Source organism: Pinus tabuliformis, chromosome J (genome assembly GCF_031772625.1).
Source record: "Pinus tabuliformis cultivar Carrire ecotype Pingquan chromosome J, CPIR1, whole genome shotgun sequence".
Taxonomy (NCBI): Eukaryota; Viridiplantae; Streptophyta; class Pinopsida; order Pinales; family Pinaceae; genus Pinus; species Pinus tabuliformis.
Genome location: NC_142295.1, coordinates 1,266,752,961 through 1,266,779,358, shown reverse-complemented (window position 1 = coordinate 1,266,779,358; position 26,398 = coordinate 1,266,752,961). Strand labels below are relative to the sequence as shown.

The window sequence follows — 26,398 nt, the reverse complement described above, 5'->3', positions numbered from 1 at the left end:
GCATGTGCCCAAGCCTTCGTGCAAAATTTGAGGCTTAGAGCACATCTGATGCTACCCCAAATCAACATTTGTAGCATCAGATGTGTTATAGCCTTGAAATTTTTTGGAGATGTTAGAATACATGAGATCTCCAAAACCTAGAAATCGTTTCTGGAAATTCCACCTAGAAATGAATTAATTAAATTATTTGTTAGTTTTTAAATATTTCTTAAGGCTAAAGTTAGGGAATATGACTAATTAATCAGAATTAATTAAGTTAAGGTGTGAATGTTCTAGAAACTCACACGGATCGACTTCAAGTTAATCCTAGCCATCGATTAAGATCTAATCTTGGTCGTTGAAGTCTCAACAGAGGATTATAAGAAGTCGATGGGGCTTGGAGAAATCACTTGTGCAGTTCGATTTCATGAGCAGATTGATTTCTTGAGTAGTAGCATTCAGTTGCCGAAGAGAGAGCCAAAGAAATCGAAGCAGTGAGAGAGGGGCAAGGACAGTGAAGTCGGAGGAAGGATTCCAGATCCGGCGAGTGCATCTGTAGAGAGGCAGAGGAGCCACAGAGAGGCTAATGCAAAGATGCGTGGTAGCCTCTAGAGGCAAAGTCGATTTGTTGAGGAAGATTGACGTTTTCAGTTCCAGAGGCAGGGAAGGAGTGTCGGAGAAGCGTCTTTCTGGTCAGTAGAAGTCAGAATGACTTCATCAAAATCCAGCAGAAGGAAAGTCATCCATCTAGCTACGCAGACAGCGCGGAGGCTAACATAGTGCCTCAGAAGGCCAAAATTCTGAAGTGAAGTGGTGCCGGGAAATTGCTTGTGGAGTGAGGAAATTTCTCACTAGAGTGTTTCTCTGTAGGATTGCCAATTTCGGCATCCAGTTGTACTTAGATTATTTCATTGTTGCTTAATATTAAAACCCTTAGTTGTTGCACCGGTTTTCCCAAGTTGGGTTTTTCCGGGAACATTTGTCAAAAAATAACTGTCATTTTATGTGTGTGTGTTAGTATTTCTTCCAGTGTTTATTTCTTCCGCAATTTTATTTGTGTAGGTTGCAGTGTGATTGATTCAGTGTTTGTTGTAGCACACAGTAAATAAATTGTTAAAAATTAATTTAACAGTTAGGAGAATTATTTCCAGTTTCTGTAATAGGAATCTGGTTTCCAATTTTTCATACTTCCAATTTGTTTTTTGCCTTCATATAGGAACCCATAGTCATAGACAAGCGAATAGATCTTAGATGAGGTCTTCTTTAATGCTCTTCCTTTTACCAAAGCTTTCCAAGTGTTGGATCAACTTGTCATTGATGTCGATAAGATGGCAATCTAGGTGCATTATTGAAGCATGCGCTAGATGAAACTCTAGGTGCCAAGGAGTAAACCCTAGCAATGTTGAAGAACAAACCCATGGTGCCAAATACAATGTTGAAGATGATGAAAACCCTAAGTCTGTGATGAAGGAGCCTTAACCCTAGTTAATGCCCTATTTGGAGATGATAAAGACCTAACCCTAATCCTATCATTATATGGTGGAGTTAGCCCTAAGTCCTAAATACATTGCCAAATATAAACCTAACTCTTATCCCTATACCCTATTTCCCTATGATAAAAATCCCTAATCCTAACACCCTAGCATCTAACCTTATTGAAGCATACTCTAAGCCTATAAACATTAATAGAACCCTAAACCCTAAGAAAGAAGTTACCTTGTTGAAGATACCCTAAGAAAGAAGACCTATTGAAGAGGTGCATGGAAAAGCTCTTGTTGGCACTAGCCCTAAAGCGATTTGATGAAACCCTAGGTCTATGCCCTAGCATGGTTCATTGCTCATGTTGACCTGAAAGCCCTAGCATCCTAGTCCTTGCCCTAATGAAACCCTAGCTCTATATATATACATGATACTCTAAAGATATCCTAAGAAACCCTAGTCAATTCTTGTTAATCAAATTATTTATTTGGTTCATTTTGTGTTCTATGTTTAAGAAGGACGAAATATGTGCAAGTGAGGTCTGTCTTGTTGAAGTCGTCTATTGAATAGTCTGATTTTGCACAGGATTGAAAAAAGAATCTCTCCGTAAATTTGGCCACATGTAAGTCTGCCTTCTACGCATGGTTTAGAAGTTATTTCTGTGTAGTTTCTTGCCCTAGTTAGGGCGTATTCTATGCAGGTACAGTGAAGTTAAAAAACACAGAAGTCTGTTTATATATATATATATATATATATGTCCGTTCAACACATGGAGTAAAGAATACCAAGAGGACGAAGACCTTTTAGAGCATTTATTTTTTTGGAATTCAAACCTGTTATCATTAGACTTGTGTCATGAGCAGAGCTCGAATTTGTGGGACCTGTGGAGACACCTTTTTCAGATCTCTGAACTTTGGATCTGTAGCAACCACCTCTCGGACCAGGAGCAAACATATTTTTGGACCTAATAAGAAAACTAGGAGCTGTAACAGTGCTCGGTCTTGTGGTCAAGAGACCTGTACTCAAACCTGTGACAAGTGACCTGTAGTGGCAGCTTTGTTTGACTCTGGTGATTTGTGAAAGCTCTCTATATTCAGACCTCAGGTCATTTGGATCAAAGACTTCTAGTAGTTTGGACCTGTGGCATTGAGGGCAGTGTTTTGGCATCAAGACACACTTTTGGGCATTTGCTTTGACACTTCTGGAAGAATAGTCTTGATTGAAGAACAGCTGTTGTAAAAGGAAGAAAGTAGGTTTTTGGCATCATTTTAAGTGACCAAGTGACAGACTTGAAGACATTATTTGGTGAGTATTCCTTGAAGACCAATAGCTTTCTGTTCTGTATACTCTTGGAGACATTTTAGGAGCAGGTTGTTGGAGAAGGGTCAAGGACAGCAGACTTTGAGAAGGACCTTGAAGCATCCTTGAAAAGAAGTTGAAGAGATTCTGCATTATATAAAGTTGTAATAAAGACCAGATCCATTGTTGAAGTCGTCGTGGGGTGATATCAGAGAAGACTATTTGGTCATCATGAAGAGTCTTGGAGACACCCCCTGTGGTTGATAAGGTTGTCATTGATGAGCTAAGTGCTTTGGAGATTAATTGAGAGCATTATTGAAGGCATTCTTGGAGATATTATCAAGGCTTGTTGCAGTAAATATTGGGAGCCTTGAAGATCTATTAAACCTACCTTGAAGAACAAAAACAGAGGGTTGGAGCCTGTTGACCACTACTGGTCAACTACCCATGCAGTACACCTCCTTCCTGTTGGCAGAGAAGGATAGCTCCTGAGCGACATGTCCGTGCCAGCCTACAGTCATCGACAGCTTGATCGTTTTTGTTGTAAACCCAGTCTGCATGTTTGAAATGTAAATAATCTAAGTAGATCAGAGTCATGTATGTAAAGTTGCCTAGGTGGACCTAACTTTCTAATGACGATCTGCGTCCCGGGAGGTTTTTAGTCTCACCGATCCATGGATCGGCAGAGTTTTCCTTCAAACCCAACCCCAAAGCCGGGATGCATTTCGTTATTAGGACTTTAGAGGAATCCTAGCGTGTTACTCTGCTAGATTATAGTTGTGTCGCAGATCTGGGTGGTCTATGAGGGTCTATGTTAAAGTGGATTCATCCCTTTGAGATGTAAATTGTAAAAATTGTAAAAAATCATGATGAAATGTGTCTTGAGGGTTGAAAATGTTGTAAATCCCCTCATGAGTCCTAGGTCCTAGGTGCTAGGTGATGATTCCAACGGCTGGGTTTGATGATCCGTCTTAAAATAAATTTAAATTTTTTTTTTTTTTTTTTTTTTAATGAATAAAAATAATAAATTCATATATAATAAAAAATAAAAAATTAAAAAAAAAAATTAAAAAATTTAAAAAATTTGAAAAATAAAAAATAATAAAAAATAAAAAGCATAAAGCAAAAACCCTAAGCAATAAAATAATAATATTTTTGTGGATCACCCAAAACTAGCCGTTGGGATCATTTCCTTTATGTAGGGTCTTAGGAGGTCATTTTCAGGGTCATCTGATCTGTGAGTCTGTACTGAAAGCTCTCTTGTAAACTGATTTCTGATTAATAAAAAGACTTTGGGGTTTCAAACTGGCTGGTGTTACTCTCTGGAACTGCTGTGAGGTGTTTGAATTTCTGCATATTTCAGTTTTCAACAGTTAAAATAGCTGATTTTTTTTAGAGCATTGTGAGTACAGGTATCTTGCTCACGTGCTAGGGTCTGAATGCTGTAGGGTTTCTGGAAAATGGCAGGTATCTCCATTTTCTTTTGAAATCTAGCAGCATCTCTTGCCCTTGTTTGCTGATGCTTGCTTGAGGTGTGCAGGAAACTTTAGGGTGAAGGTTATTTGTGGGCGTTTGGGGAAGTTCTGGGCTGAACCAGCCGACTCCCACAGGCTGTTCTGTGCAGAGCCCAGCTGATTGTGCCCCGGGTTAATCTGTTAAAGTTTATTGCATGTTTTACATTGAGAAATTTTTCTGATTTACAGTGAAGTTCACAGTGAATTTACTTTTGATATTTCAAGAACATTACTGTCATTACTGTCAAATCTAGCTGTACAGAGCTATAATTTTTGTGATTTTGGGGCAAAGTTTCAAGGGTTTTACTGCAAATTTTGTGGATATCTGCCAGTTTTCTTTTCTTGCAGGGTATCTGTCATCAGGTGATGTTGCAGCTCAATTATAGTGACCAGGTCGTGGGTTAAGCGTGAAAAGGTGCGTTCTGCAAGCTTCAAGACATCCCAGGTATTTACAAAACCCCTGCTGTCCTTTTAAAACTGCAAGCAACACTGAAACGACAGAGAAAGTCTAGAAACAAAAATGGAAGCGTGAATGTATAACAACTCCGGTTTTAGATTTGAGTAACTTGTGATTTGACTTCTGGTGTAACGCATTTGTATGTTTTCTTCATAATCCAAATACGCTGCTTGCTGTCTGATCTCTCACGCCTCTATATGCAAAACGCTGTATGCCTTCCAGTTTCAAACAGTCCCTACACTTACACGTTGCAAACCCCTCCTTCCGCCATCCGACCTGTGCATTTCACAACCTGCAAACAATCCCATTCACTTGAAGAAGCTTCGACCTGCACTGATCAAATAACAGAAAGAAGCAAGAAATCGGTCTCTCTGTCAGCATTTGATTTTCGATTTGCCCATCGTAGTGTCTCAGAAAACCCTTCTGGCTTCCATCCCAGCGTGCTTCTAATTGTCGATTTACCATTTCGTGTACGCACCCACGGATCTTGGCTCAGGAAAAGGGGTGTGCAGATGCGTTTGAATCGTTTTACTGCTGCCATCGTATGTTAGATTTCCTCTTTCCTCCAGTGGCTGTTTCATTGTCGCTCAGCAGCTTAGGCGTGGGCTCTTGCGGCGTGGTTTCAACTGCATATCACCTCGTCTTCACACTCAGCGTTGAACCGTTTGTCTATTTTACATTCCCGTCAATGTGCAGCGTATTGGCTTACGGCTCATTCCTTTGCATGTCGTGATAGCATAGTTAGGTTTTATGTATATGCGTTTTTCAGATATAGTTTTAGTTTAGTTTAGGTTTCACTTCAGTTACGTATTTTTTGTTTATTAGATTTTAATTCTATAATGTTAGATTCATGTTTTAGTTTTATTTTTTTTCTTAATTAGATTTTATTTAGTTTAGTGTTCTTTAAATTTTTATGTATTAGCGTTAGTTTTGGTTGTAATTAGATTTTAAATTTGATTTTAATAATATAAAAAAAAAAAAAGGGGAAATTTTAGGCTTTAGTCTTAGTTTTGAATTTTTATATAGTTTAGTTTTAATATTAACTTAGTTTTAAAATTTTAATTTTTTAGATATAAAAAAAAAAAAAAAAAAAAAAAAAAAAAAAATTGTGTGGAGAATTACTTTTACTGCATTTAGTCGTTTATCATTGCATATCTTTACGCTGAGATCTGAATCTAAATTAGATATCTGGTTTTACTGTTATTTGAAGCGAATTTATCTCTTAGTTTTGCTGGATATCGTCCTTCGAAGAGCTTTGTGGTTTTTTGCTGGATATTTAAGGCATTGCTCTCTTTTCCTGATGATTGCTGGTCGTGGTTCATGTTTTTCGATCATCTAGCTAGTAATCATTTAGATCTTTTAAGGCACTGGTCTGTTCAATTCGTCAAATCATTTTAGTGCTTTTCGTCTCCTGGCCCAACTGTTGTGGCAGTTGGCCCTTATCTTTCCTCAGGGTCTACCCCCCTTAGCCGTGGGAGACAGGCTTAAACGGAGAGACCGGGGATCAGAGTGACAGCCCCCGGTCTGAGCGTTGTCGTGCCAGTTTGCGCGACAACATTTTTTGGCGCCGTTGCCGGGGATAGAGTTTTTCTGTCCTTGGTCCTTGTTTTTCAAGCTTTTCCGTGCTTAGCTTCTTGTTCAAGTGGCGACTCCACTTCCATTATTATCTGCGAGAGTGTACACTAGAAGACATCCAGGCAGTCTGTGCAACCCCACTCCGGATCCTGAAAAGGTTTACAGGGTGCGATCACACAAACTCGCTTCTCGTGCACTCCTTACAAATCTTGGACAAGAAGCCCTTTCTGACGTTCATCTGCTCTTTAGGGGTCAAGTTAGGCGCAACACCATGAGTCTGTTTGCCCCTTGTGATTTTTCTAACATTCCTGGAGCCCCCAATGATATTCCATCTGTTGGGATAGACAAATTGCCTAGCTTTCATGGAGATAATGCCATTACTGTTAATTCCCATCTGCGAGATTTCAACATATGGATGGCTAAGTATGCTAGATCTCCTGATTTTGATCATGAAGATGTCAGGATGACCCTTTTTGTCTTGACTTTAGGAGGTGATGCTCATGACTGGTATACAGAAAAACCTCCTAATACTTTTGACTCTCTACAATCACTCATTAATGCTTTTAGAGAAAAATTTGGAGATAAAAGAGAGGGACGACATCTTGTAAGAGCTCTTACTCTGATGAGAAAGAGAGAAGACGAAACTGTTGAGGAATTTAATAGAAGGTTTAATAGCATTATTAAAGAACTACCTCAAGATTATAAACCTTCAGATAAAACTCTCCAAGATTTTTATATTGATGCCTTTGGTCCTGAGCCATCTTATGAGTTAAGGCGTGCTAAACTTACTGATTATCGAGCTTGCCAAACCTTAGCTGTAGAACTTGAGAAGGACAAGGCAGCTTCTGGGAAGTCTGAAATCCCAGGTTATGACAGGGCTGCTACAAAACTGAAGGAAACTAAGGGAAAAGCAGCCCAAGAGCCTGAAAATGAACTTGTTCTCAAATTGCTTCAGAAAATTGAAACCATGGAAATTAATCATAACAAGGAGATAAACACTTTGCAGAATAGGTTAATTCAAATGGAAAGAGCGCAACCGCAAAATTTTCAGCCTCGAAATAATAATAACAGAAATAGTAACTGGCAAAGAAAGGGTCAAACTAGTGAGCAGAGGCCCCCTAATCCGCTTACCAATCTGGTGGATGATGCTCCTCCCTACTGTCGTGCTTGTGCTGATTTTCACGAAGAGTCCTCTTGTCCCATTATCAGAAGACTTCTCGATAATGGAATGCTTGGGACAGGTGAGCAAATAAACGTAGTAGGGAGCAAGTTCCCTTTGCCCATGAATGATTGGATAGAGGTTAAGGAAAGGAGCTATGATGTTGTGAATCCTCAATCCGCTTTTAGCATAAATAACCTTGAAGACGAAGATGACATTTTGGCTAGGTTATATGGTGAGAAACCTTCTCCTGAGAAAATTCTGGAAATTGCTAGAGATAAGGGTTTGACATACCAGAGAAGGGATAAGGATCAGAGCGGGAATCAAATTCCTCCTCGAACTTTAAACCCTGGTATAAATTCGGGAATAGATGTCGATTTGGGGAGTTGGTTTAATAATGCTAAAATCTGGGTTCCCGTCTCTGAGATCGCTAAGATCCCTTCCCAAAGAGACAAATTACTAAAAGCAATTCAGGGTCCTCAAGTCAATGCTTCTCAGCAGAAGATTCGTGAGGTTGACTATCATGATGCTCCTATTTATCTGCAAAGCGTAGATGCTGATAACAAGGATCATCAACCTTTCTTTATCACCTTATTAGTCAATGGGTATAAATTGAATAACTGCATGTTGGATTCAGGCGCATCTGCTTGTGTTATGACTAAAAGGGTTATGGAACAGCTTAACTTAAGAGTTTCCAGACCCTACTATAATATATGCGCCATGGATTCTAAGAAGATCGAGGTACATGGTTTAATCAAGGATTTGCAAGTTCATCTTTCGGTCTACCCAGACATCATGGTTGTTATGGATATTGTTGTCGTTGATGTACCTGATGCTTGGGGTATGCTGTTATCTAGGAAGTGGGCCTCTGATCTAGGGGGAAGCATTCAGATGAATTGGTCATATGCTATGATTCCTTCTCCTAGTGGTGACGGTTTTGTTAGACTAAATAGAGAGCCTGAGAGGAAATTTCATGTTGAAAATCCTAAAAAGCCTCATAACGAGATAATTAAAGAGAAATCTGACATCGGGAACTATGCTATCATATCCAATTTCATAATTCCTCCCGATGATGAGATTAAAAATCTTAAGGATGAAGTCTGGTATATGTATTTCGATGGTGCGTTCTCTAGTCATGGTAAAGGTGCTGGGATTGTGCTTAAGTCTCCCCTTGGTCACGTATTCAAGTTTGCCTATCGTCTAGAATTTGAAGCAACCAACAATGTCGCTGAGTATGAAGCCATATTGTTGGGCCTTGAATTGGCCAAAGCTTTGAAGATTAAATTGCTTAACATAAAGGGGGATTCCGATCTGGTTATCATGCAGCTTAAGAACAAATTCACATGTAGAAATCAGAGATTAAGAAACTATCGAAATGCTGTGTGGGATACTATGGAGCACTTCGATGCCCTTAACCTTGAAGCAATTCCTAGAGAGCTAAATAGTTCGGCAGATGAACTTGCCGTAGCTGCTAGCACTTTCCAGTTGTCTGATGAGTTAATCAACGATAAAATTAAAATGGAGATAATATTCAGACCATCTGTCCCAGACAACTCAGAGCATTGGCAAGTTTTTAATGATGAAAAGCAAGTCGTTCGTTTTCTCAATAGTTTAGACGAGTTTGAGGATTTCCGGCTAGTTTCTGGCGAGGATGGGCCTTTAGATCAAGGACATATCATAAATCCCACTCCCAGAAATGTAGTTGCCTTAGAGCAATATTTTGATCGGCATGATGCCACGAAGCTGAGAGAAGAAGACAAGTTGGACCCAGGCGAGTACCTTGAAGTTAACATTGGTACTTTTGAAAGTCCGAAAATGGTTAAAATCGGTAAAGGTACTAGTCTGGAGGAAAGGAAAAAGTTAATTGGTTTACTTCGTGAATATCGAGATGTTTTGGCTTTTTCCTATGATGAGTTGAAGGGCTACAGGGAAGATATTATGGAGCATACTATTCCCTTAAAAGACGAAAATGCTAAACCTTTTCGGCAGGAACTTAGGCAGATTAATCCTAAGTTAGCCCCCCTGGTCCAAAAAGAACTTGCGAAGATGCTTGCAGCAGGAATCATCGCTCAAACTAGGCATTCGACATGGTGTTCGAATTTGGTGATTGTCAGGAAGAAGAATGGTACAATAAGACTTTGTGTCGATTTTAGGAACCTTAATCTAGCGTGCAAGAAGGATAATTACCCTTTGCCAAAAATGGAAACTTTGTTGCAAAGAGTAACTGGGTCTGGAATGATGTCATTGCTAGACGGTTTTTCTGGGTATAATCAAGTTTGGGTTAAAAAGGAAGATCGACACAAGACCACATTCACAACACCATGGGGCACTTTTGAATACATCAGAATGCCATTTGGGTTAACAAACGCTGGGGCTACTTTCCAGAGGGCCATGGATTATGCCTTCAAAGGATTAATCGGGAAAATTATCGAAATTTACCAAGACGATCTTACTGTTTTCTCTAAAGATGGTATCAGCCATATAGATCATCTTAGGAAAGTTTTCGATAGATGCAGAGAATATGGAATCTCTTTGAATCCGGCTAAATCTGTCTTTGGGGTAACTGAAGGGAAACTTCTGGGTCATATCATTTCTAAGGAGGGAGTCAAGGTCGATCCTGAACGTGTTGAAGCAATTCAAAAGATTCCTCTCCCGCACAACCTCAAGTCCCTTCAGTCTTTCCTTGGAAAGATAAATTTTATTAGAAGATTTATCCCGAATTATGCGGAAATAGCTAAGCCCATTCAAAGTCTTCTGAAGAAGGATGTGAAATTTGTCTGGCAAGAAGAGGGCAAAAGGGCTTTCCAAGAAATCAAGTCTGCTATCGCGAAGGCTCCTGTCCTTGTTAGTCCTGATTACTCCAAAGATTTCATGATTTTTTCTTTCGCTTCTGAGGATACCATTGCCGGTGTCTTACTTCAAAAGAATAGAGAGGGTCACGAGCAGCCTATCGCTTTCATGAGTAGAGCACTTCAAAATTCCGAATTGAAGTACAATACCATGGAAAAGCAGGCCTATGCCCTAGTCAAGTCTCTTAAGCATTTTAAAACTTATGTGGGTTATTCTAAGATCATCGCTTTCGTCCCACATTCTGCTGTTAAGGACATATTAACTCAAACTGATTGCTTAGGGACTCGTGCTAGGTGGGTTACTAAGATACAGGAGTATGATTTAGAAATTAGACCCACTAAGCTGATCAAAGGCCAAGGTTTGGCTCAAATGTTAGCTGAAAGTAATGAAAAGACTCTTGGTTTGTTCTGCCTTGACGATCTTTCTTCACCAGAATTAAGAAAGTTAGCTGAGCATGAATGGTATCAGGACATAGTTCACTACTTAACAAATCTTGCTTGTCCTAACCACTTAGTCGCTCATAGAAGAAGGGCTCTTAGACTAAAAGCCACTAAGTACTGCCTTATGAAGGATGGCCTCGGATGGAGAAATCCAGAGGGCATAGTGCTTAGGTGTGTTGACGATGTTGAGTCCAAAAAATTAATCTCCGAATTTCATTCAGGATTTTGTGGTGGTCATTATGCCGCTAGAACTACTGCCCACAAAATCCTGAGAGCTGGCTATTATTGGCCTTCGATTTTTTCTGATGTGCACAAGTTTGTTAGATCTTGTCAAGCCTGTCAACTGTTCACTGGGAAACAGAAGCTTGCTGCCCTTCCTCTACAGCCTGTTATTGTAGAGGCACCTTTTCAGCATTGGGGTCTGGACTTCATAGGGAAGTTCCATGAAAATTCTAGCAATGGCTACTCTTGGATTTTGACTGCTACTGATTACTTCACTAAATGGGTAGAAGCCATTCCTGCTAAGAATGCCACTGAAAAGGTGATTATGGATTTCATTGAGAATAACATCATTACTAGATTTGGTGTCCCCGCTAAAATCACTACGGACAATGCCAAGGCTTTTAGTTCCTCAGAGTTTACATCTTTCTGTTTCAAATATGGCATTATCTTATCTCATTCGTCGAATTACTATCCTCAGGGTAATGGTTTGGCTGAATCAAGTAATAAAAATCTCATAACCATTATCAAGAAAATAGTAGGAGATAGCAAGAAGTCTTGGGACAGCAAAATCAAGTATGCTTTGTGGGCGGACAGAATTACTAAGAAGAAGTCTACTGGTAAATCTCCCTTTGAATTGGTTTATGGCTTGGATGTTACCTTACCTGTGCACCTAAAATTGCCAGCCTATCAGCTCCTCCAAAATTTTTCCACTGATAAAGATGTTGTTCAGAATAGGATAGATCAGATTGTGGAATTAGATGAGACACGTCGGACAGCGTTTGAAAATATATGCAAAAATCAATCTAATATTAAGAAAAGCTTTGATAAATGCTCTAGATCTAGATCTTTGCAGGTTGGAGATATGGTTTTACTTTGGGATCGCAAAAATGAAAAACCAGGAAAGCATAAAAAGTTTGACAGCTTGTGGTTGGGACCGTACATCATTAGAGATATAGCTGGACCAAACTCATTCCACTTGAGCAGATTGGATGGTGAACCACTTCATCTACCAGCGAACGGCCAAATGCTCAAGCTGTTCTTCAGAGATGATATCTGATGCCATGGGGCATCTTTTGTATTGTATTTCTATCCCTACTCCTTGTCTTTTCAGCATTTTATTTCTGTTTTTAGGATTAGATTTACTTTTCATGTTATTAGTTAGTCAATAAATGAAGAGCTTTTATTTTTCCTGTACTTAATGCATATGATGATTTGGGAATGGACGCTACTTATTCTTATTTGTGTGTTGTATGGATGCAGATTCTGGATTCTCACATTCCTACCAGTGCAGCAACGTGTCCCCAAGTAGAGCCAGATGTTGACCACTACTGGTCAACTACCCATGCAGTACACCTCCTTCCTGTTGGCAGAGAAGGATAGCTCCTGAGCGACATGTCCGTGCCAGCCTACAGTCATCGACAGCTTGATCGTTTTTGTTGTAAACCCAGTCTGCATGTTTGAAATGTAAATAATCTAAGTAGATCAGAGTCATGTATGTAAAGTTGCCTAGGTGGACCTAACTTTCTAATGACGATCTGCGTCCCGGGAGGTTTTTAGTCTCACCGATCCATGGATCGGCAGAGTTTTCCTTCAAACCCAACCCCAAAGCCGGGATGCATTTCGTTATTAGGACTTTAGAGGAATCCTAGCGTGTTACTCTGCTAGATTATAGTTGTGTCGCAGATCTGGGTGGTCTATGAGGGTCTATGTTAAAGTGGATTCATCCCTTTGAGATGTAAATTGTAAAAATTGTAAAAATCATGATGAAATGTGTCTTGAGGGTTGAAAATGTTGTAAATCCCCTCATGAGTCCTAGGTCCTAGGTGCTAGGTGATGATTCCAACGGCTGGGTTTGATGATCCGTCTTAAAATAAATTTAAATTTTTTTTTTTTTTTTTTTTTTTTAATGAATAAAAATAATAAATTCATATATAAAAAATAAAAAATTAAAAAAAAAAATTAAAAAATTTAAAAAATTTGAAAAATAAAAAATAATAAAAAATAAAAAGCATAAAGCAAAAACCCTAAGCAATAAAATAATAATATTTTTGTGGATCACCCAAAACTAGCCGTTGGGATCATTTCCTTTATGTAGGGTCTTAGGAGGTCATTTTCAGGGTCATCTGATCTGTGAGTCTGTACTGAAAGCTCTCTTGTAAACTGATTTCTGATTAATAAAAAGACTTTGGGGTTTCAAACTGGCTGGTGTTACTCTCTGGAACTGCTGTGAGGTGTTTGAATTTCTGCATATTTCAGTTTTCAACAGTTAAAATAGCTGATTTTTTTTGCAGAGCATTGTGAGTACAGGTATCTTGCTCACGTGCTAGGGTCTGAATGCTGTAGGGTTTCTGGAAAATGGCAGGTATCTCCATTTTTTTTGAAATCTAGCAGCATCTCTTGCCCTTGTTTGTTGATGCTTGCTTGAGGTGTGCAGGAAACTCTAGGGTGAAGGTTATTTGTGGGCGTTTGGGGAAGTTCTGGGCTGAACCAGCCGACTCCCACAGGCTGTTCTGTGCAGAGCCCAGCTGATTGTGCCCCGGGTTAATCTGTTAAAGTTTATTGCATGTTTTACATTGAGAAATTTTTTTTCTGATTTACAGTGAAGTTCACAGTGAATTTACTTTTGATATTTCAAGAACATTACTGTCATTACTGTCAAATCTAGCTGTACAGAGCTATAATTTTTGTGATTTTGGGGCAAAGTTTCAAGGGTTTTACTGCAAATTTTGTGGATATCTGCCAGTTTTCTTTTCTTGCAGGGTATCTGTCATCAGGTGATGTTGCAGCTCAATTATAGTGACCAGGTCGTGGGTTAAGCGTGAAAAGGTGCGTTCTGCAAGCTTCAAGACATCCCAGGTATTTACAAAACCCCTACTGTCCTTTTAAAACTGCAAGCAACACTGAAACGACAGAGAAAGTCTAGAAACAAAAATGGAAGCGTGAATGTATAACAACTCCGGTTTTAGATTTGAGTAACTTGTGATTTGACTTCTGGTGTAACGCATTTGTATGTTTTCTTCATAATCCAAATACGCTGCTTGCTGTCTGATCTCTCACGCCTCTATATGCAAAACGCTGTATGCCTTCCAGTTTCAAACAGTCCCTACACTTACACATTGCAAACCCCTCCTTCCGCCATCCGACCTGTGCATTTCACAACCTGCAAACAATCCCATTCACTTGAAGAAGCTTCGACCTGCACTGATCAAATAACAGAAAGAAGCAAGAAATCGGTCTCTCTGTCAGCATTTGATTTTCGATTTGCCCATCGTAGTGTCTCAGAAAACCCTTCTGGCTTCCATCCCAGCGTGCTTCTAATTGTCGATTTACCATTTCGTGTACGCACCCACGGATCTTGGCTCAGGAAAAGGGGTGTGCAGATGCGTTTGAATCGTTTTACTGCTGCCATCGTATGTTAGATTTCCTCTTTCCTCCAGTGGCTGTTTCATTGTCGCTCAGCAGCTTAGGCGTGGGCTCTTGCGGCGTGGTTTCAACTGCATATCACCTCGTCTTCACACTCAGCGTTGAACCGTTTGTCTATTTTACATTCCCGTCAATGTGCAGCGTATTGGCTTACGGCTCATTCCTTTGCATGTCGTGATAGCATAGTTAGGTTTTATGTATATGCGTTTTTCAGATATAGTTTTAGTTTAGTTTAGGTTTCACTTCAGTTACGTATTTTTTGTTTATTAGATTTTAATTCTATAATGTTAGATTCATGTTTTAGTTTTATTTTTTTTCTTAATTAGATTTTATTTAGTTTAGTGTTCTTTAAATTTTTATGTATTAGCGTTAGTTTTGGTTGTAATTAGATTTTAAATTTGATTTTAATAATATAAAAAAAAAAAAAGGGGAAATTTTAGGCTTTAGTCTTAGTTTTGAATTTTTATATAGTTTAGTTTTAATATTAACTTAGTTTTAAAATTTTAATTTTTTAGATATAAAAAAAAAAAAAAAAAAAAAAAAAAAAAATTGTGTGGAGAATTACTTTTACTGCATTTAGTCGTTTATCATTGCATATCTTTACGCTGAGATCTGAATCTAAATTAGATATCTGGTTTTACTGTTATTTGAAGCGAATTTATCTCTTAGTTTTGCTGGATATCGTCCTTCGAAGAGCTTTGTGGTTTTTTGCTGGATATTTAAGGCATTGCTCTCTTTTCCTGATGATTGCTGGTCGTGGTTCATGTTTTTCGATCATCTAGCTAGTAATCATTTAGATCTTTTAAGGCACTGGTCTGTTCAATTCGTCAAATCATTTTAGTGCTTTTCGTCTCCTGGCCCAACTGTTGTGGCAGTTGGCCCTTATCTTTCCTCAGGGTCTACCCCCCTTAGCCGTGGGAGACAGGCTTAAACGGAGAGACCGGGGATCAGAGTGACAGCCCCCGGTCTGAGCGTTGTCGTGCCAGTTTGCGCGACAACAGAGCCCTAGAGGATTGGAGTCCTCAAGAAGACAAGTTGGTGCTTGGCAAAGTACAGGTTGGAGCTTGGTAGATTGAACATTGGAGTCTTAATCTAGGGTTCGAGGCTTGAAGTGTTATTGTTCTTAAATAGTTGTAAAAAGAGGATTGGAGTCCTTGTCAATTCTTGTTAATAAAATTATTTATTTGGTTGTTCATTTTGTGTTCTTTTGTATAAGGTCAAATGGCGCCTTTGAGGAGGTCAAATGCCTTTATATTGTGTTTTGTATTCACAAATGGGTGTGTCTCTTCACTAGAGCCGACTTGACTTGAGGGAGGGCTGACTTGACTGGTTTGAAGCCAAAGATTCAAAATTCAAATTTCAAAATTTTTCCTTTTTAATCTGACATGAAGAATGTGTCTTATAATAATTCTTTTAAGGGCTAAACAATGAAAATGACATGAAGAACATGTCTTACATTAACATTATACATTACAAGGGCTAAAATATAAATTATGACAACCGACCATAGCTACAAAATTCAACACATGGATGACTGGTTATACTTTCCATCCCCACCGTCCTCTTCCTTTTTCATTTGTGCACATTAATAACATTATCTTATCTCACCTACATTCGTGTTATGGGCATAATTTGTAGCATTGTTTCTTCCGGTCAATGTTAATCATTTATAGATCTAGGCTTCTAATCTATCTCTGATATTTTGAAGGATCTGCCCTCAGTGGTCTGCTTTGTGCAACTTTTGTACATTTTTTACTCCTAGATACTTAGTTGGCAAGGAGACTTTTCTATATTAAGAATTCTCACATCCTTCTGTGCAATTAAAGAAGAATATCATTTATTTGAGAAAACTTACCTTTTGGCATGTTGCCTTCTGACAGATCCTTCTGACTTTTGTCAATTTCCCCTTTTTAGTTGAGGGTTATTTTGCCAGAAGAGTATTGTCCATAAATTGAAGGTTGGATAAGGGTTTAACTCCATTAAGTCCATATTGGCCCAAACGTCCTAGATTTTGTTCTTCTTGTTGATTTGGGGTAGCATCAGATGTGCTCTAGCCATGAAAATTGGCGGAGAGGCTAAAGCACATGAGATCTCCAAAACCCAGAAATGGTTTGGACAGATTGTACCCGATTTGGGAGATATTAAAATAATTAATATTTTTAATGGAGTTCCTAAGTCTAAACTTAGGAAAAATAAAATATTAATGGGTATTAATATAAAACTGGGTTAGAAGGTTCCAAAAGTCATGGATCAAACCAAATCTAATCTTATTTGTTGATTAGAGATTTAATCTCGGCCTTTGAAGGACCAACGAGAAAAGTATAAGAGGCTTGAGGGTCAGTGGGAGAACACGCCAGAGTGATCAGTCATTCATTTTGCTAGAGCAAGGTTGCTAAGCTAAAGTGAATCAATGATCAGCAGCAAGGGGCAGTGAGTACGAGGCAGAGAGGCAAGGACAATACTGGGAGACCAACACAGAAGCAGAGAGAGCGAGAGCAGCAGTCAGTCTAGGCTACACAGAGCCCAGCAGAGGCAGTGCAGAGCCCAAAGAGACTGCGTCATCCATGCAGAGGGCAGAGGGAGTGACGCAGAGGCTCCCAGAGGCTGCACAATGCCTCAGAGGGGTGACACAGGTCCGCAAGAGGCTGACCTAGAGGCCAAAAGGGCCAACGTTGAGCTTCAGTTGTGCCGGAGAGGGTTTCGTGGGACAGGTTTTTTGAATACCTATTTCCGGATATAGAGGTATTGTTGCCGTGTATTTTTCTCTGTCGGGTGAGCTGGTTAGGCACCCAGTTGTACTCAGATAGACTGCATAATAATATAACCCTCTGAATAGCTGCACCGGTTTTCCCGCATTGGGTTTTTCCAGGGACATTTGTCCAAAAATAACGGTGTCACTTGTGTGCTTGTTTTCTTTCAGTTGATGATCTGTAGATGTTGAGACTGTACTTGTGTTTATTTTCAGTATTTATATGGTTAAATAACTTGTTAAGTAATTAAACAAGTAGGTGAAATAAACCAGATAGTACAGGAAGAATTTCTAATGGGTTAGAATTAGAAATTCCAACATGGTATCAGAGCGTGGTTGTAGATCACAAGAAAGTTGAAGGCATCAGTTGAGCAGAGTATTTGCAACAGATTCAATTGTCCCAAGTGATAGAGCTGATCCTTGCAGAAAGCGACAGAGGAAGGGTTGACGCAGAGGGTCTGTGTCATCAATCTGGGCCAGAGAGAGGCCAGCGCAGAGGCTAAGGAGGGCAAAGAGAGGCTCACGCAGAGGCTAGGAGGGATGATGCAGTTGGCTAAAGGAGTTGTTTTTTTCGGGATTGCGTAGAGCCAAGGGGCTCAATCCTTCTATTATTGGGGCGAAGGAAGTTGTGGGCAGTTTGCAAGAGCGAAGCTGGTGGGGTACTGTGGTTAGAACAATACCTAACAGGGCAAGACCAAGGTAGAGGGAGTTGCTGCCGAGGCGGATTTCTAGCCAAGGAATCCGGATCAGTGTTGCAGTTGCACAGACGATCGGAGAGGAGCAACTTGACAGTTGGCAGAAGGATTTCCAGGAGGGAAATCAGGACTCAGAGGGAGTCCAAAAGAGAACTTCCAGACGGGAAGTAGAGAGACTCAGCAGGAGTTGAACCGAGAACTTCTAGGCGGGAAGTAGAGAGACTTGGAGGAGTCGACAGAAGAGAAGCGAGATGGTCGTGAATGGGCTGAGAGATCAGCACAGGTTGGACGGAGCATCCAACTTTGTGGTTTGGAAGGCTAGGATCTTGTCCATTCTAGATAGACATCACATCAAGGGCTTTGCCTTGAGAACGATGGCTATCCCAGTTGACCCAGTAGCAAATGATAGGTACGAGGAGGCAATGGCTAAGGCAAAGTGCATCATCCTTGATGGAGTCAAGGATCATGTGGTGCCACATATTATCGAGAAGGAAATGGCAAAGGAGATGTGGGATGCTTTGAAGACATTGTACAAGCATACTTTTGTGCAGAGGAAGATGCTCCTAGAGAATCAGCTAAGGGCATACCAGATGCAGAAGGGAGAGCAGATAGATGTCTTCCTCGGTCGGTTGAAGGAGATTTGTGACTAGCTAACTTCCATAGGGGCCACGCTGGATGAGGAATTAATGGTGATGACCGCACTTAACGCAGTCTCTGAGGATTGGGAGGTATTTGTCCAGAGCATACTGGGCAGGATGAGTCTTCTAGATTGGGAAGAACTGTGGGTGGCTCTTCGTCAAGAAGAGATCAGATGGCTGACCAAGGCGGGGAGTAGCGGCAAAGGGGTCAGGTCAAGAAGGAGGAAGAAGAGGATGTGGCTCTAGCATCTGCGGGAAAGCAAGAGATGAGGAAGAAGAAGGACCTCTCCAAGGTTAAGTGCTTCCATTCTGGGGCACTGGGTCATTTTGCGAACCAGTGTCCGAGGAAGAAGAGTAAGGGAGAGGCTTCTGACTCGAAGGCAGCGCCAGCGAAGGCGGAGAAAGAAGTCGAGGAGGATGACGATTGTGCCATGAGTGCTCATGTGCCACTTGAGAAGAAGTGGGGAGACATCAAGCTGTAATCAGGAGGACTACAGGCGATGAGGGGCAGGATCCTCAAGGTACCCAACCTCTTAGATTAAACCTTGCTACGGGAGCCCCAAAGAGGAGTAGCAGGACTGGTGGATGTCCGTAGAGACGGATGCGGATGAAGCAACAGAGAGTGCTACAGTGCAGGAGTCCCTGGGCAGCGCGAGGTTAGCAAGCTGCAACAGTGCGAGAGGCACGAGAGTGTTGCAACGGTGTAGGATGGCACAGAGAGGTGTGCAACAGTGCGAGATGCAGGGAGTTGTTGCAGCAGCGCAAAGGTCAGTAGAGGGAGCACTTGTTAGCGGCAGAGGGAGCTTCAGCATCGGGAGTGTTTCTAGCCTGACAAGGATGTCAGAAGTTGGGTGGATTAGTTACTTACTTCTCAGTAACTGAGTTGCAGTGCAGTAGCAGTATGCAATAGCACGACGCTGCATGATGAGAGGGGGATGCAGTGCAGATGCAGTGTTGGGAGGATGGACTAGCAGCAGCACGGATGCAGAGGGAGTTGTACGGATGTAGCAGTGGCAGTGGTAAGGCCATGGGTAGCAGTGCAGAGGATGTTGGGCAGGGGCGCCTAGCATCAACACAGGTACTGGTGCCGGATAATCAGAGTGATGCTCAGTGAGGAGTATTACTAGAGCACAGTCCTCGCTAAGAGGGAGTGTTGATTTGGGGTAGCATCGGATGTGCTCTAGCCATGAAAATTGGTGGAGAGGCTAAAACACATGAGATCTCCAAGACCCAGAAATGGTTTGGACAGATTGTACCCGATTTGGGAGATATTAAAATAATTAATATTTTTAATGGAGTTCCTAAGTCTAAACTTAGGAAAAATAAAATATTAATGGGTATTAATATAAAACTGGGTTAGAAGGTTCCAAAAGTCATGGATCAAGCCAAATCTAATCTTAGCCATTGATTAGAGATTTAATCTCGGTCGTTGAAGGACCAACGAGAAAAGTATAAGAGGAGGCTTGAGGGTCAGTTGGAGAACACACCAGAGTGATCAGTTATTCATTTTGCTAGAGCGGGGTTGCTAAGCAAAAGTGAATCAGTGATCAGCAGCGAGGGGAAATGAGTACGAGACAGAGAGGCAGGGACAATACTGGGAGACCAGCACAGAAGCAGAGAGAGCGAGAGCTGTAGTCAGTCTTGGCTACATAGAGCCCAAGAGAGGCAGCGCAGAGCCCAGAGAGACTGCGTCATCCACGCAAAGGCCAGAGGGAGTGATGCAGAGGCTCCCAGAGGTTGTACAGTGCCTCAAAGGGCTGATGCAGGGGTTCTTGGCGTTGACGCAGATCAACAGGAGGCTGACACAGAGGCCAGAAGGGCCAATGCTAAGCTTCAGTTGTGCCGGAGAGGGTTTTGTGGGACAGGTTTTCTGAATACCTGTTTCCGAATATAGAGGTATTGCTACCGTGTATTTTTCTCTGTCGAGTGAGCCGGTTAGGCACCCAGTTGTACTCAAATAGACTGCATAATAATATAACCCTCTGAATAGCTGCACCGGTTTTCCTGCATTGGGTTTTTCCGGGGACATTTGTCCAAAAATAACAGTGTCACTTGTGTGCTTGTTTTCTTTCAGTTGATGATCTGTAGATGTTGAGACTGTACTTGTGTTTATTTTCAGTATTTATATGGTTAAATAACTTGTTAAGTAATTAAACAAGTAGGTGAAATAAACTGGATAGTACAAGAAGAATTTCTAACGGGTTAGAATTAGAAGTTATAACTCTACTTAAAATCTCCACATAAGGATAAAATGGTAAGAAGGTTATGGATCTTCTTTTTTTCCACTCTCCTGTGACCTTTAATTGCTTCATTGGAGAGCCATTGGCGAGTACAGAGAAAGGTGTCAGTTTGACACAATGCATAGCACACTCTATCCATTCGTTTACATGGCCAAAAACCTTCCCCTCCCTCCTCTAGTGGCTTTAGCCATATCTAGTTTGATAATTATACCTCTCCTTTTTTTAACATTGTGTAAAACTATATGTCTCCTTGTAAGAATTCCAATATACCATTTCAGAGGCCTTAGCCATACCTCTTTTAGTGATTATACCTCTTCCCTTTCTCTTTCTGAAGAGTGAATCAGTTCATTTACAAACTCCTCCCTGTCCTTCAGCAATAACTTCTGGAAGTATGGATTTTAATGTGTTGGTCATAAATTTTGTTACGGTTTTATATGCTGTGTATGGAGATAATTAGTATAAAGCCATCTAGAGAGGTGACTGCTTCTTTTGTTGACCATGACAATAAAACTAAAAAGGTTGCATTCCAGGGCAGCCAGCATTTGCTTTGAGACTCTAGATTTCTCTATTGCCTGGACCGCATCAGACTTCACTATTTCCTGACAGTTTTTGGAAGAAGTCTTATTCAAAACCTTCTTGATTGGGTCCTCACTATGACCCCCACCTAATTTTTCTTTGGTCTTAGAACTGATTGGCCTTCCTGTATATCTTGCCAAAATCACTTCTCTCCCTACATCTCACATACATAGGCCTGATCCACTAAGTTCCAACTTATTACTAAACAACAACTTCTTTTATGAACGTAATTCAGTTTTAATTTTTTCCTCTGTATGTTATCATAAATTTAAAGTGATTTTTGGTGCTTTCCACAATCTTGGATTTGTACACACGTTAAAAGATATGACGTCACTGATGAAGTTGCGGAGCTTTTTCCAAGAAGTTTCTATTTGCTGTTTTTGTCATTTTTTGTGAAAATTATTGATTAGATAAGGTTTGTGCTAGAAAGCATCTAGATCTAATGTGGGTGATTAATAGATTCTATGAGCATGATCATAGATAGTTCATAACCATGGGTGCAGTTTGAAAATCCTGCATTCAAGAATTATCTGAGGGTGTCATCCAACAGGATTGTATGGAATCCATGACGGGTTGCCAGTTTGGTTGTCAAGCTTGATATACAATTGTCGAGAATGTTCAAAACATTATATTTCAAGTTTCAACAATATTATTTGCAGCAGATTAGACTGATAAACTTTTATATGTGATGGCAGTACACTAGCAAGCAGACTAGGATCTGGTCAGCCAAGTCTGCACCCAGGTACTCTGCTGGTGGCTACTGCTGCGATGCCCTCTTCTTTCTTCGTCGGCTCGATTGTGAGTAATTTCTGTTGTTCATGTTGTTATAGTTACTTTCTATAATAGAAACTAGTAAAATTAAGCATTGCTTGAACTTTTAGCTTCCCTCTTTCCTGATGCATGCATATGCCTTCTCTCTCGTAGGTGCTTATTTATGAGCATAGAAGGTGCAGTGGCTCCCGAGGACTTATTTTGAACATGCCACTAGAGGTCAGATCGATCTATTAGTTATGATTTCTCCATTTTATTTTATGGCACCATTCTTAGAACAGAATCCTATTCTGGTGATTTCCAATTAAATTTCAGAGCTGGTGTGTTCGACGTGTCTTTTGGAAGAGTGTTGCTGAGATTTATCAAAAAGTTTTTTTTTGTTATAACTGCAAGTAGGTGTACAATACTTGTGATGATTTTCTGATGCACATAGAATTCGCTTTGGCAGGAAGAGAGGAGATTTGAATGGGAAACCAAGTCTCTAGTGAGCATGCATGGGAATGCTTTTTTAAAGCGTGTAGAACATGGAGTTGGTGGACCTGTGGCACAAAATGATTGGATGATTTTACATCGATGTGCTTGTTGTGTAGCATCACCACTAAAACAGTCATGCAGACGGACTCTTGGGAAAGAGAAACATCTTACCATAGACTGGGGAGTGGAATTATTGCCTGGAATTTTCCTTGGAAGAGATGTTTCACCTGTGCTTCTTTTTACGAAAGAAGAATCGCCTGTAGTTTCTCATCAAGTACTGCATGGTCATGCAGAATGGTTTGTAGGTCAACTGGGTAGTGAAGTGAAGAGGGGTTTTTGGTTCATTGAACCAAACGTGTCTGAGGTTCTGCTTGCAATGGCTCCCCAAGAGCTGTGACATACCTTAACTATGGAGCTTCTCCTAATTAATTATATCTTGTAGCTATCAGTCATCCTGTCCCTTATAGGAAATTTTGCTTGTACATATGATTCTTTTTGTCTGTGAATTTGGTTGCTAAGTGGTCATTTGTTTGCAAAAATAGATGACAAATGTTTAAACTAGAGAGTTTGACTGTTTGGTCTAAAAATGTGGCAGTGATATTTTCCAAATGTTTTTTATCTTGGCGATCAGTGGTAAAGAAACTGTATGAATTATACAGGTCTTTACTAGTATCGTGTTATCTAGTTTTTATTTTTATTGGTAACAAAGCATGTGTTTTCTGTGTGTAGCTTTCATGGCTTCAACTGGAAACAAACTTCTGGTGTTATCTAGATTTTCTTTCTTTTGGTGACTGAGCATGTATTTTCTGTGTAGCTTTAATGGATCCAACCAGAAACAAACTTCTGACCATGTGGAGGAATTCCTTTTCCGGACTCTTTTTCTTTATCATAGTAGTGGTCATATTTTTGCAAAAAAAAGAGCAAGAGCAATCTTTGATATGTTGAAATGAATCTGATAGATATTTGATACGTAAAGAATGAAATGTTCTTGGAGGCATGTAATATAATTATCACCACGGGATTTGTACTTTTATCACCAGGCATTGACTATTATTGCTCTCGGACTGCAACATGGCCAAGATATGCCATAGCTGCATTGATATTCAAGATAAAATAATGAAGATATCATTGTGATTGGCTTTTTACCAGCGTAAAACCTCTAAAAAGTATTTACGCCCTTAAGAATGTGGAATGCCTAGATTTAGGGTAATAGCTACGTTGTATGTTGTAAAAGGGCTCTTGGATAGTGGGTGTTACAACAAAATCGAGCACCTCCAAATGTTGTAAAGTTTTAAGCATCGAGTTAGTTTTATACATTTGTGAAGGCAACCCATTATCATTATAATAGTTTTCCCTCACATTTTTGTTAGCTCTTTTTCAACCCAATGGGGGTTTCACTAAAGATAAGATTGCTAAGGTTATAGAGTGAAGGCTCAAGGTGATGTTACGAAGAGTTAGCCTAACAAGTGGTTGTAGTAAAAGTGAAATAAATGAGTAGTGTGAGAAAGGGGGATGAAAGTATAAATCCCAAGACCAAGTGCTAAGCAAAGCAAGTGGTTGTAGTAAAAGTGAAATAAATGAGTGGTGTGAGAAAGGGGAATGAAGGTATAAACCCCAAGACCAAGTGTTAATCCATATATGGGTTAGATGGAGTCAAAGTGATATGAATCCAAGTGGGTGAGTACATGAATATGCAAGGAAAACAAGGCAGCATAGCTGGCGACCCCTGTCGCTTAGTTTAAATATAGTTAAATTAAAGCAAAAAGCAATAAAGATATGATGGGACAAAGCCTTCAACTATTGTGTGCAGAATTGGCACATTTTACCTACAGAATTGTTAGGATATTCCGACACATAGGAAATAGTTAAGTACAACTTGGTCTAGTATAGAGTTAGGTAAAGTGTGTTTCTTTACCGTTGTACATTTTGTAACTTACAATCCGACGGTCATGATATGTAGTGATCCGACGGTTCATTCTCTCCTCGGTATTAGCGACACTTGATCCGTGGCTTGACACCCGATTGGTCCATGATTTCTATTTAAAGCGCATGGAGGGTCATTTGTAGGGTAATCCGTGCATGAGAGAAACATATGTAAATTTTCATTCTTTTATTAATAAATTTCCTGAAGTGGCCGCATTGGCTCAGGTCGTGGACTGTTTCCCTCTTTGAGGGTTTTAACCACGTCAAAAATACTTGTGTATCGATCTGCGATCTGGTTGTGAGCGGTGTCCTTTGGTGTTCTGTCTGAGGAACTTACTCTGTAAATTCCTACATGGTATCAGAGCTATTTGAGGGCCGCGTCCGTTGGTGATCCAAATCTGAAGCCGGTAGAATTGCATCCGACTGTTGTTTCCTAGATCTGCTGTTTCTAACTGCTTTCGGGCCGAGAGGACTACTCTGTTGTGTTGGGAGCATCTGTTCCAGTGAGGAACCCCTTTCGTTTCACGCGAAAAGGTTTCCGGTAGCCCTAGCTGCGTCATTTTTAAGATCTGGAGGTATACAGTGTTTATTTGCAGTTTACTGTTATTTTCTCTCTGTTTATTTCGGTTTCGGTTTATTTAGCTTTTTTATTACCAGATCTATACCTTTCATTTCTGCGTATGCTCTTTGCCCTGCGACTCTGTGCGATCTGGGCAAATCAGAAACAGAAAAGAAGGATTTTTTTCATGCGTATGCTCTTTTCCCTGCGCCTTAGAGTGATCTCGGAAAATCAGAAATATTGAGGAAAATATTTAGTTTCCGGCCAAAGCTAACTTTGAGCCGCAAGGTTCATTTTTGAAAATATTTAGTTTTTCGGCTAAAGCTAACTTCGAGCCGTAAGGTTCGTTTTCTTTGCATGTCCGTGTTGGGTTTTGTGTTTTTTGTTTTGTAGGGAAAAAGAGCTTTCTCAAAGCAAGCACGCAACCCAAAGCATCAACCCCCCCCTCTCTCTCTCTCTCTCTCTCAAATTTTTTGTATAGCTCAATTGGTTCAAAGCTATTCTAAGAGAGTAGAGGTCTTGGGTTCAAGTCTCCATTTTGTGGGGGCGGACTTTTTCATTTCCGCACATTCCCGCACCTCGTCGGCAACTTCAACAACTTTTTTTCAAAAAGCCATAACTTCTTCATCCGGAAGCCGTTTTCAGAGCCGTTTTTTTTAAACCAGCCTAATTTTTCGAGATCTATCCATTGGAACACTTAGTTTCAGCATCTTTAGCTTCAGTTTCCATTGAAATGGAAAGTCAATACCAAGTTACCCTTGACAGCATCAACTACTTCCAATGGTTGGCCTACCTGAGGATTTACTTAGAAGTAAAGGTCTCTACAGAATAGTCTCAGGCCAAGAAAAGAAATCGAAGGATGAAGATAAGGCTGCTAAATGAGAAAATAGGCAAGATCAAGCACGTGGATTGATAGGGATGTCTATTTCTCCAGATCTTAGATTCCATATTGCAGAACTTGATACTCCTGATGAAGCAATGAAACAAATCAATAAAGTTTTTGGGATTAAAAATGAACTTAGAGCCCATCAACTTGAAAATGAGTTGCTTACATTAGACCCTAATAATTTTTCTTGCATTGAAGATTTCTTGTCCAAGTTCAAGACCCTTAGATATCTCTTGGAAGGTGTTAAAGTTAAGAAAGAAGATAGTAACCTTATCTATTCCATTCTTACAAAGTTGGGACCAGCCTACTCTGTGTTTGTTTCCACCTTCCATTCTACAAGAGAAGCCTTCATTTCTCAAGGAACAGACTACAAGTCCCCTTCCTTTGACTCTTTTTGTGATTCTTTAATAAGAGAACAAGAAAAACTCTTACACCTTGGTCTTCTTAATCTTGGAAACTCTTCCAAGAAAGCGTTAGCCGCCCAGCAGCA

At 40.2% G+C, this 26,398-nt stretch overlaps 1 protein-coding gene across 1 annotated transcript in view; it reads left to right on the top strand.

The window, feature by feature from the left end:
- Positions 1–23,268, top strand: part of LOC149231868 (uncharacterized) — a 194,990-nt gene extending 171,722 nt beyond the window's left edge. The window contains exons 5-7 of the mRNA XM_089379294.1: positions 21,991–22,093; positions 22,220–22,285; positions 22,515–23,268. Of these exons, the coding sequence (XP_089235420.1) occupies positions 21,991–22,093; positions 22,220–22,285; positions 22,515–22,937 (592 nt within the window). The 3' untranslated portion in view covers positions 22,938–23,268. The remainder of the gene's footprint in view (positions 1–21,990; positions 22,094–22,219; positions 22,286–22,514) is intronic.
- Positions 23,269–26,398: the final 3,130 nt, after the last annotated feature.